Source organism: Clytia hemisphaerica, unplaced genomic scaffold (assembly GCF_902728285.1).
Source record: "Clytia hemisphaerica strain Z4C2 unplaced genomic scaffold, Clytia hemisphaerica genome assembly, whole genome shotgun sequence".
Lineage (NCBI taxonomy): Eukaryota > Metazoa > Cnidaria > Hydrozoa > Leptothecata > Clytiidae > Clytia > Clytia hemisphaerica.
Window position 1 is genome coordinate 186,010 of NW_027104229.1, and position 20,501 is coordinate 206,510.

General features: G+C 34.1%; 1 protein-coding gene across 1 annotated transcript; it reads right to left on the minus strand.

Annotated features, from left to right (window-relative positions):
- Nucleotides 1-12,572: 12,572 nt before the first annotated feature.
- LOC136815907 (uncharacterized) lies at nucleotides 12,573-13,829 on the minus strand. Its single transcript, XM_067072360.1, has one exon. It carries the CDS (start codon nucleotides 13,827-13,829, stop codon nucleotides 12,573-12,575), a length of 1,257 nt encoding a protein of 418 aa, XP_066928461.1.
- Between the last annotated feature and the right edge of the window lie 6,672 nt (nucleotides 13,830-20,501).

Here is a 20,501-nt window from a genome sequence, read left to right on the forward strand (position 1 = left end):
ATTAGAGAGAAAATCTGACCGGTACGCCGGTATTTCATGAAAAATATACCGGTTTTCCTTATTTTTTACCCTCGGAAGTCTCCCCTCTCACTTGATACAGGCAATCAGAATTAAGTCCATTGATACAACACATCAATCAGTCTTCGCCGGTCCAATAAAAGTCTTAGCTGCTTTGACACCTTGAATAAAGTCTCCAAAAAGGCCCCCTTGAGCAAATCTTCGATGGATAACTTTTTAATGAAGTTAAACAAAGATTTTAATGGGAAAATAAAGTTTTTCTGAATTTTGAAATTTCTTTTTGGGAAATTTTCCAAAAGCTGTTAGCAACATGTTTTGATTTTTTACCCAGCTGATTTAATTTTTCTCATATACTCAAATTAATGACCTTTTAACGAGTTTATATAAAAAGAATGAAATGGGTAAAAAAACTGTTGGAAAAGAAATATGAAGTCATGTTGTAAAAAATTAAATAGATTATGATATATTAAATTTAATAAAGCTGAAAAGATTGATAACTTCTTTTCTCTTTATTATTTTTATTTTGAAGAGTTTTTCGGTTCAGATAAAGGAAGAAAACAAATAGAGACCTATTGACATTATAACACCATCTAATAAATTAATTGATATTTTATTAGGTCCCATCACAATTTTTTCAAGGTTTCGGAAGAGTTTTATTTTTTAATTCAAAATATTAAAACCTTTAGAATTTTCTTGGTTTCGGAAGGATATAAGTTTTAATTTTCGCACTTTCTTTATTGACTTAAAAAGGCGGGTTGTTGATGGCCTTAAAGTTGATACAATGGGCAATAAAATTCATTGAATATTTCCCAGGTGAAATTTTGCTGAATTTGGAAAAATTCAAAATCACAATTACCTAGGATTCTTATAAACTACAAAGACACATACATACTCCATAAAATCACAAAAACATATTGAATCAATTTAATAAAGAAATTAATTTACAAACAATCATCAATTAATTTAAAACGGAAATTTTTATCGACATTTTTAATTGATTGACTTTATTTTATTGGATTTTTTTCTAATTTAATTTCCTGAAAAAGATTATTGAACTGTCTGCTCTTCTTATTTGGAATAAAACATGAAATGCTCTGTTGAATTAATAAATCCTACACGTTTTTTATAAGAATATTTTGAAGCCTTCGGATGTTCTTAACTTTTTGAGTTTTATACCTAAAGATGTTATAAAATGTTCTTATTTTTTCCATTTTTTTATTATTTTTGTCCATTTTCCAAAGAAAAGTAGTGTTTGAGAGCACGCGAAGCCTTAAAATATTCTTAACATTTTGGCCATCGAAGCTTTCTGTTCTTATATAGTTTGTTCTTATAAAAAAACGCATGAACCAATTATATAAAGATTAAAAAACATGAGGGTTCGATGGCTAAAATATTAAGAACATCTTAGACACATTCTAAGGCTTTGCAGACTCTAAAACACCTGATTTCTTCGAAATTTGCACAAAAATACTCTTAAAATTGGAAAAATAAGAACATTTTAGGTTTAAAACTCAAAAAGGATTTTAAGAACATCCGAAGGCTTCAAATTTTGAGTGTTCTTATAAAAAGAACATGTATGGATAGTTAATGGATTTCAAAAGTAAAATCTTATGAGATGGGAATATAAGTTTATAATGAGATTAAATTGAATATTTTTTGACACTTTGTCATTTTTTATGTGTTTATCTAATCCAATTTTCAAATGATTGATTTTAGATTGAAAGGTGAAAGAAAAAAGATTTTTTCTAACAGGCATGATATATAAAATCTCATATTAATTAGTTTAATCCATTTCATATCAACACCCATTTCTCTAGTCACGTGACCCCCAAGTTCTAAATTCTTGATATTGTAAAATACACGTTTTTTATAAGAACAAACTATATAAGAACATAAGGCTTGGACGGCCAAAATGTTAAGAACAAGTTAAGAACATTTTAAGGCTTTTTGGACCCTAAAACACCTGTTTTCTTAGGAGGAAAATAGACAGAAATTCTCATTAAATGCTGAAAATAAAACATGTTCAGAACATTTTTAGGCTTAAAACTCAAAAAATTAAGAAAACATCCCAAGGCATCAAAGACTTTGGATATTCTTATTAAAAAAAACGTTGTAAATTTGTTGTAATAAAAGGAATAAAAATCACTGAGTTCAAATCCCCGAAGAGGTTAGAATTGATACTATTTGATAGGAAATGAAGTCACTTTTATTTCCCATCCAAAACAAATGACTCGCTTGGCTTCACAAAAACGTCGTAAAACCAAAATGCCTCACCAGATTTCGAAAATTATGCCCTAGATTCAATCTGTCATTCTAAAAGCGGCGCAACTGGAGAAAGGTTAAAGATTCCTCTTTAGCCTTAGGGCTTTAAACTCAATGATACAAATAGTCTAGCAAGCTAGACGACTAATTTATACATAGTAGAAATAAATCAAAAAGTAATGAATGGAACAATTTTAGTCGTCTAGAAACCTTTGTGCACGAACTCCAAACGAAAGAAAAGTGTCAATATTGCAATTATAATTTTTTCCTGCTCAAAATAATTCTTGAGAAAAAAAATATGTGTGGATTTGTGTATTGAAAGTTTTTCATTTGAGTTGATTTCGTTTTGAGAGTTTGTTGTTGCTTGATAAATTGTTTTCTCGCTACGCAAGTTTCTGCGTAGCTAGCCCCTGTATCTATAAGGCTGGAACACCGGATTCTTCCAGTCGTTTATACAAACTAAATCCAGTATTATTATTATAACTATTATTGGTATTATTAGTATTACACGCATTATAAACGACTCCAGTCTATGATACAAACTACATTAGTATAGCTTGATAATTTCATTCCGACTCGAGCATAATTATTCGGTTACAGTTCCTACGCAAATGCCCTAAGACAAGACCTGTCACACTCTTTTTGAAGAAACGTTTACTATTTTTGAAACCTTCGGGTTTTCTTAATTTTTCAGGCACGCCGAAAGCTTTTTTAGACTGGAGTCGTTTATAATGCATGTAATACCATGAACATATAAACGACTGGACATCTATCTTTTATTGTCTCTTTGAAGCGAGCTTCGTTGCCGCCTGTATTTCAAAATTGCTATAAAAAATCCGACAATATTCCGTCGTAATTTTATTTCTTTGAATTGTTTAGGTAAAATGATTGATAGAGCTTGAACATTACTCCTAATGCACAAAAAGATTATTTTCAAATTTGTTCACGAGTTTGCAATATATTTTATCAACATTTTCAACTCTGAAATGCAGAATTTCAACTGCGTGTATACTTTTGAATCCCTTTTGTCACTCCAATAATTTTTTTTATGACTTGAAAAAAATAGCTTGTCAAAGTTGAGTGCTTGTGTTATAAGAATATCGAAATTAGAATGTGACACTCTCTAAAATTATTAGACACTTTTAAGTCAAAATTTGGAAATATTAGTCGGAGTTTTGACAAGCTGACGATGATTTTGCCTTTGTTATCTTTGTTATGATATAGATAAAAGACTTGAGAAAAGTAGAACAACAGAGACTTTTGTCGAAATTTTGACGTTGTTAGCAAGGTATTCCCAAGAGGTATACCATCAGAATTTATTGTTTCATTTGATGATTTTAACGAGGCGGCAACGAAGCTAGCAGTGTTATCTTCAAAAATACAAAGGAGATGGATGTCCAGTCGTTTATATGTTCATGGTAATACTAATAATAAACACAAATAATGATACGGGATTTAGTTTGTATAAACTAACATTTAATTTTTTGCTTTATTTCTAATATGTCTGAATTAGTCGTCTAGCTTGCTAGACTGAAGCTTTTTATATCTGGTATGGCGAATGAGGAAATTTAAGCGATTTTACCGACGAAGAGGAAAATTTCGGGATTTCTTGTAAAAAAGGGCTACTTAGACTACACAATATATTGACGAACAATATTTGGCAATATCGTTTTCGGACCGTAATCTACGGAGTAAATAACAGGTACTCCATTATAAAAAGAGAATTTCCTTTCTGTAAATAATCCCTCTATATTGTTGGAATATTGGAAATCGAGCTGACAATATATTGTGGACACATTTTCAATATATTGCCGGCACTCAGCAATATATCATCAATATATTGCCTGACAATATATTGTGTAGTGTATGTAGCCCTTTACAAAGACATTTCCATTACTTTTGGGCTCCAAAGCTTTATGTTATGATATAGTTTGTTCTTATAGAAAAACGTGCAATTAGTTAAACCAAGAACCCAAGAATAATGGAAATGTCTTTGGAACTGTCATAGACATTGACCCCGAAGGGCTAGACTCGCGACTCCTGGATAGGAAATGAAGCCATTTAATTTCCTATCCAGAACGCCCACGCGTGGCTTCCACACAAACGTCGAATTAAAAGTAAAGTCTATCGCTAGATCTAAAAAAATGCAATGCAGTCCTCAAAAACAAAGGAACCATCAGATACAATCCGTCGTCATGATTGCGGCGCGTTCTAGGCGCGTTCTGGATGGGAAATAAGTGGCTTCACTTTTTCTTGCCTGAAAAGGGTTTAGAGATTCTACTCAAGCCCTTCGGGCTTTAAACTCAATGGCCATAGATTGTGTTAGACCAGTCTTGGTAAGCTGGTTAAAACCTATTAGCCAGTGTAGACTAAATGATGTAATTGATGGATCGGTAGAAGAAAATAATAGTGGGGATCGTATTGTTTATAGCTCAGTCTGCAAAAGGTCGAAGAAATCATAAAATCTATTCCAATCCCCCAAAGGGTTACAAAAACGCAAAAAATCCCGAAGAAATCCCGAAGAAATCCCAATTTTTGTCGTAAATTTCGATAAAAGTTCCGAAAAGCTTCCTAAATATTTTTGAATCCAAATTTTTTTTTAAATTGAGAAAAGTTTGATTCTGCATTTTTCTCGATTTTTGATAAATTTGGTACCCAACCGTCGTCCCGCAACCACCCCCACCCCAGGCTTCTCTGGTTTGAAAAAAAAGTAGTCCAGGTCTACAGACACTAAAGAAATGAAACGCGATTTTCTTCCATAACTTTCCTCCAAGCAGCTACACCAAATGCAACGACAATCCTTGAGCCCACTGTGAAGAGTTCGTAGTTTGTAGCAATTTCCAAAAGCCACTGGCTCGCAAAAAAATCTCTTTCCTGTCTTTATAAATCCATTAAAAACTTGCATAAAGAACGTATTTAATAAACAATCAAAAAGAAATTTAATTATGATCAATTCCTTTTTATTGTTATATAAAAAAATTATAAATACATAATAAAGAAAATAGATTATTAAAATTTATGCAAAGAAAGAAATATATGTATAAAAAAGATGAACGACTTTCGATTGAACAATGCGTTTCTTTTGTTACAAAAATATGACGTTTTCCATTCTTTAAAATTGATTAACAAATTATTTTATGTTCCGAGGTGTAATCTTTCAGTTCCAGGCCACACCCTTTTTCGAGCGCTTTATTTGAGAAACCTTCTTTACGACATTGAAAAGTTGAATTTAGTAATGGCAGTATCACTGTACCTTTTACATACCCCTGTGTCACAGACCCGCTGGGAGCCCAGTCCCACTGGAAAGATTTACAACAATTTCGTCCCCGGTGGGAAAATACCTTAGAATTTCAGCCCCTACTTGGAAATTAACTTTTATTTCCTCCCCTTTCGAAATTCAATGTTTAAAAATTGCACTTCAAAACCATTGCCATGGTATTTCTATCCCCATTGGGATTTCAATTGGAATTTTTATTCTGTGAGACAGAGGTGCTTTTACCACTATGCATTAATAGCTCTAAATCTCATTATCTGTTCATTCTCATCCCTGTATCGCCAATCATACATTGTCACCATAAATAATACAAACACTTTGTATCATCACCCCTGTATCATTCTCTGTATCATCAAACATTCACTATTCCCTTAACTTTACTCTTGTATCATCACCCCTGTATCAACACCCTGCACCTTCTACCCTGTATCAGCAGTCCTGCATTACCATCACGATCCCTGTACCAACACGTTTGTATCATAAACCCTGTATGACCCTTGAAACATTATCCATTATCCACCCTCCAGTAAGGTAGCAACAGTACTTAGTTCAAAATGACACTTAATGCCTCTCTGATTGATGTTCAGCAAACAAGACTTCTCTCGATCAAGAGTAAATTAAGCAATCCAGGGAGAGCGAGTGGCGCCCTCCCCTACCTTCGGGTCGATACCGCTATCGATAGAGGAGCCTGCGGGTCGCCACCGATTACGGTTGCAGACTTACTTACTCATAATTAAACTTATGTCTCTCCCGCCACTTACTTACATTAAAATGCTTTCCCTAGAAATATATTCGGCACTAGTCGTCAGTCATAAAAATGATAGACCCCTCTGGAACGCACATGCTGCAGCAACTGCTAGGTATAACATCTCCACTGTATCATAACCACCCACCGCCCCTCGCCAGTTTATTGTGTAAAAGATAATGACCTGGTTAAGGGTGTGGTTACGGAGTCAATTTCTACAATGAGCTTTTGCGGTTGAAATTCAGGAAAATTAGCTTTAAAAATAATTCAAGAAAATTCCGGTAGTAAGTTTTCTTGAGGGGAAAATTCCAATTTTCTCGATTCCCCCTATTACCTGGAATTTTTGTTTTTATCATAGAAAATCTATTTCGAATGACCATCTGTTAAAATGAAGAATTTCACGCAGTGCGATTTAATTGACTTTTAAATATTTTTATTTTACAAAATATTTAGAATATAAATTTTGGAAAAAAAATGAAAGTAATCGAAATTTTTATTTTTGATTGAAAATTCACATATAAAGGAAAAAAGGAAATCTTTTTTTGAAAAGTTTTTCCTTGACTAAATTTACTAATAAAAAACCCCTGCAGCGTAGTTTGTAAAATTTATTTTGACTTATGACCAATAATTTTAACTAATTTCATGATAAAAGAATTTTACAAATAAAAAATAAATAATTTTGTCAATTTCTTTTTTTGAATGTATGTTACGCCTAGGTTGACAGGGGGTTAATTAAACAATATTATTCATTTAAGTTTTTATAATTATGGTAAAAGAAAAGTATATTTAAAAATTGAATACAAATTTCCACTTTTTTCAAAATTGGGGCGTAGGCAAATAAATTTGTAGAAAACAAAGCTAATGATTTTTATCCAAGTTTCAAGTAATATTCATAGTAAAGCACAGCTTGAGTTAGAAATTGTTATTTCAAGTCTCGTAGGAATTGGATTGTGCTTCATGGTCAAGTAAAAAAAATTCAAAAGTGAGTCTTTCCAACGAGATTTTAAGCTAAAAAGTCACAAAAATACTTTGACCGGTTTTTGACCATTTTTGGTCAACGAGTGATCTAAGAACCTCCAAATTTGACCCTCTTTTACATTATTTTGTCCTCTAGCAAATTGATTTAAAGTTTTGCCACTGGGCACCTCTCCGTCATTCAGTCAGGTCTGCGCAGCGGACTGCTTTAATTGTCCTAACCTACCCCCCCCTAACCGTTGCCCACATGCCCTTTCTAAATTGGGCGGCGGCGAAGGCGTCAAAAAGAAAAAAGAGACTCTAAGCTATCCAACGAGCTATGAACGAGCTTCTAGCTCCTGCTACAGGCCCGGCGGAAGCGGGGAGACTTCAGTCTGTCAACTTTTGAGAAAATGAGATTTTTTTTCCGAATTCCTTGTGAATTTTATCTCTTTGAGTCTCCCCACTTTTTGCGGCTGTTCCGCCGGGCCTGTTCTAGATAAGCTTTTAAAGTTTGAACTAGCGATTTTCCTAAAAAACTTAGAAAAAGGACCGTCGGACCGTCGGTTAAATACTTGACCTAGTTTTTAACTCTTGCGGAGTTTGACTCCACTTCGGTACAAAACTTTGATTTTTAGGCTCCCAATACTTATTGCACAATTTAAATAGATTGGGTTAGAGGTTTATGCATCGGACCTTTAACACAGAAATCTAAGCCCGAAGGGCTAGATTTGCAACTTTAAGCTTTCTCCAGCAAAAAAAAGTGAAGCAAAAATTTGACTTTTTAAATTTCGTGCCGATGGATAGGATCTAGCATTTTAATTGTTTTCGGAGCGCGAGATCAAAAAACGTAGGCGGCAAACGCTATTTCACATCTCTCAAACCAGTGAAATTGCATATTTTAGTCACGTGACTTTGGTAGGAAATCCTTCCAAACCTAGGCTTCACTTTTCGATAAAAGCCGCAAATCTAGCCCTTCGGGCTTTACAGATATCTGTGACCTTTAATTGTTTCTATCTCTTTCTAATATCCTCTTAACAACGAAATAATTCCCACTTGTAAATGGTGGGTCCCAAAGGGGGAGTTTCCGAGTTCACAAATATAAAAAGAGGTTAAAAATCAAAACTAAATCTAGAATAATTTACAATATTATTAATAAAATCACAATAATATGCAGAGAGCTGGCGACATATTTGAAGTCATCCTGTGATTTTTATAAAAAACATCTTAGCATGTACTATGCATACATGTTATCAAAAATAATACGATGACATAATATAGATAGACGCTTATTTGCTCTACTTTTAGAAAAAAATAGAACTGATGTTTTGTTTGAAAACCGTTATGATTTTCTGAATTGTAGTAAAATCTGGCTCCTTGTCTCTTGACATGCTGGTTTTTTAAAACATTCAAGACAAGAGATATGAATAAGAAATTCTGATATCCATTGTTTTTCGAACTCTTTCGAGTATCTTCAAATCGGGGTATGAGGGCCCTAACTTATTCGGAAAATTATTTTACTATTTAATATACGCTTGTTCCAAATTGAGAAGTCTGTTTCAAAAATTAATAATTTTTATTAAATTGAAATTTTATTAAAATTCAATAAAATAATGAGTTTTTAATCTCATAATTATTGAAGTCTAATAGAAGATTACTTTAAATTTTCAAACACAGCCCACCTTGTGTGAAAAACTGTGCCAAATTTGATTCACAACTGTGCGGCGCTGTGCGGCCACCCTATGGCGCTCTTATGTTATAGATAGCTGCCCTTTTTAACGCCTTTCCATTGTATTTTATAGTACCGAGTCAGGGGGTTGATAAATCATTCAATTAAAATGTATTTTCTTCAAATTTTACTCAAAGGAACAAGACCCGGGAGAAAAGCGTAACACAAAAATACACCCATGTTTCCCCGTGCATCAGTGACCGAATTAGAGACAATCCATGATATCGAAACAACTGCCTGTGACCCCTGACGATAATACCCTAGTTTCTAGAAGGGGGGATTATTTTTATGTTTGCAGTGCTTGTTCGTTGTACCTGTGTTTGTGTTCTCGTATAAATTAAGAAAATCCTGGTTTTTTTCCTAAATAAGCAATAAGCAATGAGTTTCGCCATTTTTACCCTTTTGTTACGCAAAAACAAAAAATGGCAAGTTTCAATTTGAATCACTTTCTCCTGCCTGGGTAAGTTTGGTTATTACCTCAAGTCTTCGGTTATATCTCATTGGTTATACCAAGTGTGTGTATGAGGTAGATTTACCCCCGTCAAATTTTTCGAAGAAGACTTTTGAACGTCAATTTTTTTGGTAGAAAACCACAATGAATTATAACTGTGTTTTTAAATGCACATAATGTCACCACATGTTTATTGCATTATTAATCTTGTTAACGATACTTTAACGACATGTTTAAAAAGAACCTGCTGTAGTTTTTTTTGCCGTGAAAGCAAGCTTTGTCAACGTGAAAATCCACAGGATTGAATAAGCCAATTATCTATTTATCACACTCAAATCCCTATTGTATAAAAATCGATTAAATTTCCATTTTTTCTTTTGTACAAAAAATGTCCTGAAAAATAGAATTGAATTTTGCTGCAAGATGTGTAAATGCGCTGAAAATGAAATTTTAATTAAAAAATCACACACAGTTTCTTTTATGAGTTAATTCAATGATAATCATTTTGTAATATAATGGTTTTTAATCACAGCGAGCGCCTTTTGTTTTCTTTTCTTCATAAAAACCATAACTGATTTTCATGCGGTTGGTTTTAAGCCTCTAAAATGAATATTTGATGCTATTAAAACCACAGGGCTCAACTTTGATTGATAAGTATAAAAAGAAAAACTCTGGCTTATTATTCCATTCATTATTCCATACTAATTACAAGGGTGCATTTTTTTGTTACCCAAACAAAATTAATGAAATCCGTGTTCGGGCGAATTAAATATAGTCAAATTCTAGAGAGGAATTTTCAACCTTTCATAGGTAAGAAAAAGTTGTGCGAAACATTTTGGATAACGAATCGTATTACAATTTTCAAATAGACCTTTTCATAAATTACGTGACGAACATCACTTGCCTCGTTTTGAAATTATTGCCATGGTGATTAACTCCCAGCTGATTTTATTAAAACTACTTTCTATAATAATAATAATAATAATATATACCTTCCTATAATATAGGACTAGGCCTCAGTGAAGCTGAGGATCACAGCACAATAGTTTGACAGAAAAAAAAAACACTATCAAATTTTACTCAAAATACTACGCCATTTAAGGCGGTCACAAGCCATAACATCCCAACCATCAACGTTTATATTAGCAAACCGCAAGGATTTCTTCAACGACCTTCCAAAAGTGAATTTAGGGCATCCTCTAGGTCTTTTAGAGCGAACCCAACAGGTTAGCATCTTACGAGGGAGTCTTTCCCAAGGCATTCTAAGGACATGACCAATCCAACGCAGTTGTTGTTTGACAACATAAGAATCAACTCGTTTGAGATCAACTCTGCGAAGCAAATCATCTGTACTAATGTGCTCTTTCCAGGTGCGAAATCGGTTTACATGACACATAGCACGAACACAACGATTGTGAAAAGCACGTAATTTAAGAAGAATTCTTTCAGAAAGACACCAGCTTTCTGACCCGTAAAGAAGAATGGGAAGAATGCATGTCTCATAAATTTTACCCTTGATTTTATCTCTGACATTTTTGGCCCCAAAGACAGACTTTCTGAGTGCACCAAACGCATTACTGGACTTTCTAATTCTCGCTTCAACATCCTTGTCGTCTGTACAGTCACTTGAAACGATACTTCCAAGATAGCTGAACTCTTGAACGATTGGTAAGTATCTATCATTGATGATAATGTCTGACAGGTTAGCGTTATCATAGCAATCTGGTGAAGTGTAGAGTGAATACGGTTTTGAACAGAATAAAACTTCGGTTTTAGAGGTCTCCCTTGGTTCAAGCATGAACATATAAACGACTGGACATCCATCTCCTTTGTCTTTTTGTAGAAAAGGCTGCTAGCTTCGTTGCCGCCTCGTTAAAAGCATAAAATGAAACAATCGATTTTGATGATATACCACTTGGGAATACCTTGCTAACAACGTCAAAACTTCGACAAAAGTCTCTGTTGTTCTACTCTTCTCAAGTCGTTTATCTATATCATAACAAAGATAACAGAGGCAAAATCATCGTCGGCTTTGTCGAAACTCCGACTAATATTTCTAAATTTTGACTTAAAAGTGTCTAATAATTTTAGAGAGTGTCACATTCTAATTTCGATTTTCTTATGAAACAGGCTCTCAACTTTGGCAAGCTATTTTTTTCAAGTCATAAAAAAAATTATTTGAGTGACAAAAGGGATTCAAAAGTATACACGCAGTTGAAATTCTGCATTTTAGAGTTGAAAATGTTGATAAAATATATTGCAAACTTGTAAAAAAAAATCGAAAATATTTTTTTTGTACATTAGGAGTAATGTTCTATCAATTATATTATCAAGCTCTATCAATCCTTTTACCTAAATAATTCAAAGAAATAAAATTATGACGGAGTATTGTCGGATTTTTCATACCAATTTTGAAATACAGGCGGCAACGAAGCTCGCTTCAAAGAGACAATAAAAGATAGACGTCCAGTCGTTTATATGTTCATGGTTCAAGGGCACCGGTGTGAATTTCAGTTCCGAAACGATCAAAATGTTCAATCATACCAATAGAACCTTCAACAATATCTTTACGACTATTAAAAATAACAGCAGTGTCATCGGCGTACTCAGAGTCAAGAAGAGGAAAGGATTCTCCTCTTGCAGTATGTCTTCTCCCGGTCATCTGCGTGTCAGCCTTACTATAGAAAATACACAGATCACCTTTAAATTTTGATCTCCAAGTAATCATGACAGCACATATGAAAAATAAAAATAATATCGGTCCAAGAATGTCTCCTTGCTTTACTCCAATATTGTTCTTTATGGATTTATCGATTTCGTCTATTGAAAATTTAACGGTAAAGTCTTTGTGCAGCGCTTTAAGAAGACTAATCAACTTATTAGGGACTCCAAACTTAGCAAGAATATCCCAGAGTAGCTTTCTTGGAACGCGGTCAAATGCTTTAACCAAGTCTAAGAAAAGCACCCAGGATTCCAAGCCGTGTTCTCGCCTTTTTCTCAGAGCTGATTTGATTGTAAAAACAGCATCTACGCAACCACGGTTTGGGCGGAACCCACATTGTTGTTCATGATCTAGGCATTCAATTATTGGTGATAATCTTGTTTGGATAACAATTGCCATTACTTTGTAAGCAATTTTCTAATAACATGATTCCTCTGTAATTTTTTGGGTAAAGAATAAGTCACCTTTCTTCTTCGGAAGAACGATAAGACGACCTAAGTTCCACTCTTGAGGGATATTTTCAGAGTTCCAAATGTCTAATATGATGTTTTTGAAAACAATAAATGTCTCTTGACAGTCCAAAATACTTTTAAAAACACGAGGGACGATTCCTGATTCACCCGGAGCTTTATCTTTCAGTTTGAGTGTTGCCGAGCGGATTTCTGCATCGGAGGGTTCATGGTCCAAATTGTTTTGGGTTGGAAGTTGTGGTATTTCATCAACAACATTAGGATCGTACACTCCTTCTCTGTCGTACAAAGATTGAAAATGGAGATGAAAAACTTCGGCGTTTTCTTCAGGAGTATTACATACAGTTCCATTTGGACGTTTCATTTGCTTGGTAGACGATGGTTTGATCTTAGATAAAGTTCCTTTGAGCTTTTTAATAGAGTCCCATGCTTGTTTTGTTCCGAAATTATTGTTCAGAGTGAAGCATTGTTTCTTTAACCAATCGTTTTTTGCGTTCAAAATAGCTTTCTTGAGCTGTTTTCGAGCATAACGGAGATTCTTACTATTTGAACGAGTTCGTCTATGTAAAACTTTTTGCATACAAACATTTCGTGTGTCTATAAGTGGAAGTAAACTGTCTTGACTCTCACTGAACCAATCTGAGTGCGATCGGTTCTTCCGTGGTAAAGTTGATTCTGCAGCAGATTTTAGTGCATTTGCGAAAATTGAGTAGCTCGGGGTGTTTGTTTGTGATGTTAGACGGAAGACTTCGTCATTGAAACGTTGCTTGATATCTTCATCGAGTAACTTTGAATAATCGAGGTTCAAGAGTTGTTTACGTTTATCAATGTTCCGTTTCAAACGCTTCATTATTCGGATCGTTATCATAATTGCAGAATGGTCGCTGTCGAGAAGTTGTGCAGTCAGGCCAGCGTTAAGGATTCGAGGAAACATTTCATTATTAACTAAGAAGTGGTCGATTTGGTGGGGTCTTTTACTTCTGGGGTGTATCCAAGTTGCGTACGAATTCTTTTTTAACCAAGTTGTGGCGGCTTTGAGTTGGTGCAATGCTAAGAACGAGAAAAAGCGTAGCCCAGATGCATTCATGTGACTCAGACCGAACTTGCCTAAAGGACCATTATCAGTCTCTGTATTACAACAACCGATACTGGAGTTGCAATCACTACCAACAATTAAAATATCTCCTTCACGTTTTTTACTCATACACAGAGACAGGTGATCTAATTCAAATAGACCTTTTCATAAATTACGTGACGAACATCACTTGCCTCGTTTTGAAATTATTGCCATGGTGATTAACTCCCAGCTGATTTTATTAAAACTACTTTCTATTCATTAAAAAAATCATCTAATGTCTCAAGGGACATAATCACCATGGTAATTGTTTGAAATCGAGGCAAGTGAAGTTTGTGATATAATTTATGAAAAGGTCTATTCTGGTGGAAATTGTTATTTCAAATCAAGCTTTGTATCTGAAAACCACGAAATCGTAAAAACTTTCTTTTTCTAAACCTTTTGACACATTGGGCTAATGAGGAGCGTGGCACTTGAGGAGTCATTCATGTCCAGTACAATAAATGGTATGATAAAAGAAGCATGTAGACTTAAATCACCTTAAACACAGGAATAGTATAATAGAAAAATGCAAAATACAAAATGAAACGCTATCAATTGTTTTATCCCTTATGACACATCGTAAATACTTATTAGGTCGTAAACGCTTTCCCAAAACTAGAATTTCGTTTCTTAGACCGTTCTGTGAAAATATTCATTCCAAAGAGCTTTGTTGTCATCATGGAGGAAGGATTTTTTGTGTATGTTTTGCTCAAGAAGTTCAAAAATTTGTATGTGTTGGCTTGTAACTCCTTTTACTTGAATTTTATCGATTTTTATCGTCTTTTCTCGATTTTCGTAAATTTCAAGGAGTAAGATTTCAAAATCAAGAAACTTCACAAATCATTGAAAGTAAAGTGTGATTTTTCATCATGTTGACGCAAATGAAGTTTAACTGAGCTCCATGATGGATTACCTCTTGAAAATTTCTTTGATGTGAAATGGAAAAATAATTTTATGACAATTTCAGCTAAGAACTCCGAAATTTTTGAGCCTGAGACATCCAAAATTTGAAAGTTATTGGTAGGTAACTATTTTTACTCGAATTTTATCGATTTTTACAAAAATTTTACATGGTTCTTCAAAATCAACAAATTTCACAAAATCATTGAAATTTAAGAGTGATTTTTCATCATGTTGACGCAAATGAAGTTTAACTGAGCTCCATGATGGATTACCTCTTGAAAATTCTTTGATATAAAATGTGATTGAACTTGATTTAATGGCAAATATGACTTAATCTGAACTTTCAAAGCTGAAAGATCCAAAATTTGTAAGTATTGGTATGTGATAAATTTCACTCCATTTTCGTTTCGATTTTCTCGATTTTCTCGATTTTACAAAATTCTAAATATAGCACCAAGTTTCACAAATCATTGAAAGTAAAGAGTGATTTTTCATCATGTCGACGCAAATGAAGTTTAACTGAGCTCCATGATGGATAACCTCTTGAAAATTCTTTGATATAAAATGTGATTGAACTTGATTTTATGGTAAATTAATATTAATTCGAAATTTGTCAGTATTGGAAGATAATTATTTTTACTCAATATTTCATCGTATTTTAACGATTTTAATAAAATTTTCTTTCATCTTCGTTGCATCTTTTCTCGTTTTAACGAGGGGTAGTTGAACATGATGCAAAAAAGTTTTGCCAACGTCAGCAAGAAAAATTCGGCATTTTGATTTCAAAATGTTCTTTAACCCTATTCGTACTAGGGGGTTGTTTTTGTTCGGGGGTGAAACTATTGTTAATAGCTCCTGAAATAATAGAGATTTTGACATAAAATTTTCTGTAAATTCCCAACTTTTATTTAGCTTCAAAATAAACAAAAAAAATTGACACCTAAAATTTTTCACACCTTGGGCATGATGACACTTCTGACACTAAGGTGTCACAAAAATTGAAACATTTCCAATACAAATTTATTTTTAATGTCAAATATATCGTTTAAACCGTAAACTTATTTATTTTGCATTTTGTTTTGCTGGTCTGAGTATGAAGGTACCATCCAAGTTTTTTCAAAATATAAAAAATGCCTGCAGGTGTGGTGGTACAGGCTAGCCTTCAGTGCACCATATTCAATTCTAATCTAGTGATGTTACGGAAGTCACCTAAGTTCAATTTGTTTACATTTATGCAATTATGATCTCAAATATCATTCCTGAAATTCGGTGTTTTAGGGTCTGTAAAGCTTTAGAATGTTTTTAACTTGTTCTTAATATTTTGGGTTCTCGATGCCTAATGTTCTTATATAGTTTAGTCTTATAAAAACGTGTAGTTTGCTTTTTTTATAGAGGATCTTAAGTTTAGCTTTTCATATTTCCCTATAATTCAATTTACGTTAAACGCTTTATACACTTGCTTAGAACTTTGTCATTCAAGTTTATACCTCCAATTTTTATTTTATAGACTATTAGTTTTTGTACGTATCATTTCTCAATAAATAAATACACTGCACAGTGTTACAAACACGGCTATCACCTTATTGAAATCGTCCTCTTATTTATTCCTGACACAAAAACTAAAAGTGTTCTTAAATTGTTGTTCCAGTGGTTCTAGTTAACTTTTGCAAACTAGAGGAAGAAATAATTTTCATAAGCGCAAACTTACGTTGGATGAAATTATTTTTTAAAGGAAGAAATATATATTTTCCTGTACCATTAGTAAAATATTTGATGCTGTCAGCTAAAAGGTTTTCATTCCGTATTGCACTATTTTACGCATAGTTTCTTATTTTGTCCTATCCGACTGTAAATTTTGCTTTAAACCGATATAGTACTCAGCTAATTCAAATGCTAAAAATTCACTGACCCGGGGGCAACATGGATATTTTATAGACTGTACAGCGATGATACTAGCTAGCGCCATCAAAATCATCAGAAAACAAAGTTTAGGCCACTTATAGCTTTTTGATAGATTGGATGGCGCTGACAAGTGGCCCGATGTAATTTGGTAGGCTTTATTTTTTGACTTTGCTTGAGGTGGTAGTAAATGAAATACACTAGATTCAGTCCCTTTTCAGAGAAAAAAAAAACATAAATCCATGATGACCAATGCACCAATCTTTTTCAAATTTTGGAAGTATTTTCATGGCTTTTATTATATTTTCATAAAACTTGATGGGGTTTTAGAATATATTTTATTGTTTTGTTGTTTTCTAATGATTTTTGAAAACAAAAGTGAAAAAAATCAAGATGGCGATATCGTCTAGTCTACTTCACTGAATGCAGCGCCATCAAAATCATCAGAAAGCCAAGTTCAGTCAAAAGTAGACTGTAGTCTAAAGTAGACTTAAGTCTATGAATTTACCGGCAAAGAATCAAGAATTTGTTATTGGTCAATGTATTAGAAAATAATTGCTCCGGAAAACAAAATACCCCGGCCCGGAGGGGGGGAGTTTACTAGTTTTATGAGATGACGGGCCAAAGCTAGAAAATTGACCCTTAGAGGTCACCCCAGCGAGACTAATTTCCACAAAATTTCAGGAAAATTTTCAAATTTCATTCAAAAATTCAATATGACCCTTCGAGGGAGTCGATTTTTGATTTTCGCAATTTTGGTGTTCATGCAGAAACTTGACTTTCGAGAGTGAGAAAAAGGGACACTTATGGCTCGCACATACCCAGCATCCATTTTGCCTAAGTATCCAAATGCGTGCCTAAATTAAGTTTGTTTTTTTAATAAATAAAAATCCTTGCAATAACAATATATCCGTTGATTCTCCACATTCCCATCAAATTTAATTCCTTATGAAGAACCGTTTTGATTAATCCCGGTAAATGAATTCGAACTCAGACCCTTAGCTCACTTTTCATGATTCTGAGAGCGCTCACACCTATTAGCAAAATCAAAAAAGTGGGCAAGTGGCTTTGGTGTTTGCAGGAATTTCAGACGTCGTTTGCTCGACGTAGAAGTGTTTATGTATTATTAAGGTATTGTGGTAAATAGCTATTTTTATGAAAGTTGGAATTTATTAGTAAACGGTCACGGCTGTAACTATTTAGGACACTAGGTCCTATCGTTGTTACCAACTGAAAATAAATTGATAATAATACGGTTTGTTGATTTTGATATTCAATTATATTGGTCAACATCTAACGCATCATCATCTGCTATGGTTCTATGGCGCAATTGGTTAGAGCGTTGCTCTTTAAATACTAAAATGTGTCTTGTGCAAGTTCGAGTCCTTCTCGAAGCACTTCTGATATTAAAGCTTGATGAAAATCTTCGGCTTTAAATCATCATAATCAGTAAAATTTGAGCATGCTAATGCGCATGCGCAGTGAAAAAACCACAAGTATTAATACTTGAAAATATATAAGCATAATGAAATGCGCAGGGTTGGTCGGTCGGGGTGGAGGTGTCCTATAGTAACTCAATAATATATCCAAGTCACTTAAAGAATTGAAGTTTCTTAGTCTATTGTCATTAAAAAAGAAAGATTTTTGTTGAAGTTTCTTCTATTTTTATTGAATTGTCATATTTTTGTAGGGTCATGAAAAAGAGTGTCCGGGTCATAGCGCACCGCTGCCCCAGCGGTCCGAAAGGACCATTAAACTCCAAGTGACGCACGACCGCGCCTCTTTAGAGCCCCCAGGGTGGGTTTCGAGCAAGGCACTTTTGATACACCGGTCATCAACGGTACTAATTGTGCACGCACAATCAAGCAGCTATGTTGAGAGCAATGGGTACCGCAAGTACACGTGCCACGAGCAAACAAGTTCACATTACGAAACGAGGTACCATAACATCCCCAGGAACCGGCTGCCGCATGTTAAACCATGAAATTAACCATGGTTAGACGCTTACAGACTGGTATTGACTGCAGCACGAAAACCTCTACTTTCCTGGACCGGGTCCCGTCGCGTAATTTTGCAACAACATGATTGATGCAGATTTATCTGACCACTAAAACACACAGTCTTTTTATTTGTGGTGATACTTTTAGCGCATGCGCTTACAGGATATGGATTATTACGAACTACCTATAACTTCTACTCATTCTCCAGAACGAAACAGTTTCTTATAAGGAAGTTTATCATAAAAGTCTGCGATTCAGAAAATCGGAGGTTCACAATTGAATTATTATGTTCAATTCCCAAGATTGCGATTATATTAGGCTATAACGACACGGTACCTGGGAATCCGGTGATCGTTATTTTTTGGTACAGATGAGAACGTGATGTACACAATGTTGGTTTAGGGTCTAGTAGGCGTAACCGATTTATTAGTCCCTTTTAGCAGAATATGCCTAAAATTGAAAAAAATAAAACATTTAGAGAGAAAAAAAGTAAGTGTTCTTATTATAGCCCGAGAAGGATTGAACAAAACTAATTTTCATCACCAGATTTCAAATATCGACATGAAAATAATTTTAGTCAGAAGGCAAAAAATCTCTCAAAGGCATTAATTTTGATGAATTTGGCGAGTCTTGACAGAATACACCTTTTCGACCGTAGTCGCGCGGGCATTTTTTTGTCCGCTTTATCCCACTAAAACCGTCCCAGTCCTTTTTTCGCATCAATAGACAATAGAAAAATGCGTCAAAAAAGGATTGGGACGGTTTTAGTTCTAGTTCTAGTTGAAATCAAAGAATTATTGTTCAAAAATGGAAACCGCGGGTCGATTACGACGAAAAGTCGTGCCCGTTTTTTAACATTTCGGGGTTTCTTTGGCAAAAATCGATGTTGCTTTTTCAATCTCTCTAGTCTCTCTAAAGATTACCATTCAACAAGAAGTCAAAAACAGTCTCTAAAAGTAAAGGGTCAGGATTTTCACACAAGCAAGTCGAAAATTGCAAAAAATTAAGTTTTTTTTCTTCTGGAAATTGAAGAACAAAGACCTAGAGGACCAGTTTGTGTAGATACCCTCTGGAAAATTAGCATAGTGACCCTTCTATTTTTTTTTCATTATGATGGTGATGACGGTGGAGGAACTAAAATCAGTGCTTTACCACCCCCTTGAAATTTTGAAATAACTTTTTGACCCCTGAAAAATGAAGCGACCACTCTGAAAAATAAAAATTCAAGAACAATCCTGAGCCCAGAATTTCAAGCCTTTAAAATTAGAACACGATAAGAGCAATTTGAAAGTACTAAGGAATAAGAACAGCCGAACCTTTTAAAAAAAAGAGTGTATGCGAATAAGTTGGAAAGAAACAAAAGATGAACATTTCATCACTCCCTTCTATAAATTTCTTCTACATAAAAAAAATTATATATAATATTTATATAAAACTTGAAATAAATTTACAGTCAGAGAAAATATGCATTGTAATGATTAAGGATGAATATATACTGACTATGACGTACAAAAGCCACTTTTCATTTGTCAGAAGAGTCCAAAACACCCTTTTTCAGTCAAGAAACACGATTTTTGCAAAAAAAACTTGCTTTATTTCTCCAAAAATTGGTTCGATGACTTATTCCCGGTATTAAAGCCTATCAAAATTTTTAAAACATATGTAAAAGCGTCAATTTAGGACAAAAATACAAATGGAGACCGCCATGACTATATTTTCGGGCGTGTAAAAATCATAAACGAAGCAAAGTATGTTTCAATTGTTCAGTGTATGGGCAAAAAAATTGCCTTTCCTAAACGGTCGAACATTTTATCGTCACTTTTTAATAGTCACATAGGAGGGCGTTTACTAGGGCGTGTCATCTCATCTATAAATCATATATCTTTTCTGAAAAATGAAGGGCGTGGTGGCAGCTCGACGTATGGCTGTCCCATTCATTTATTTATCTATTTATTTT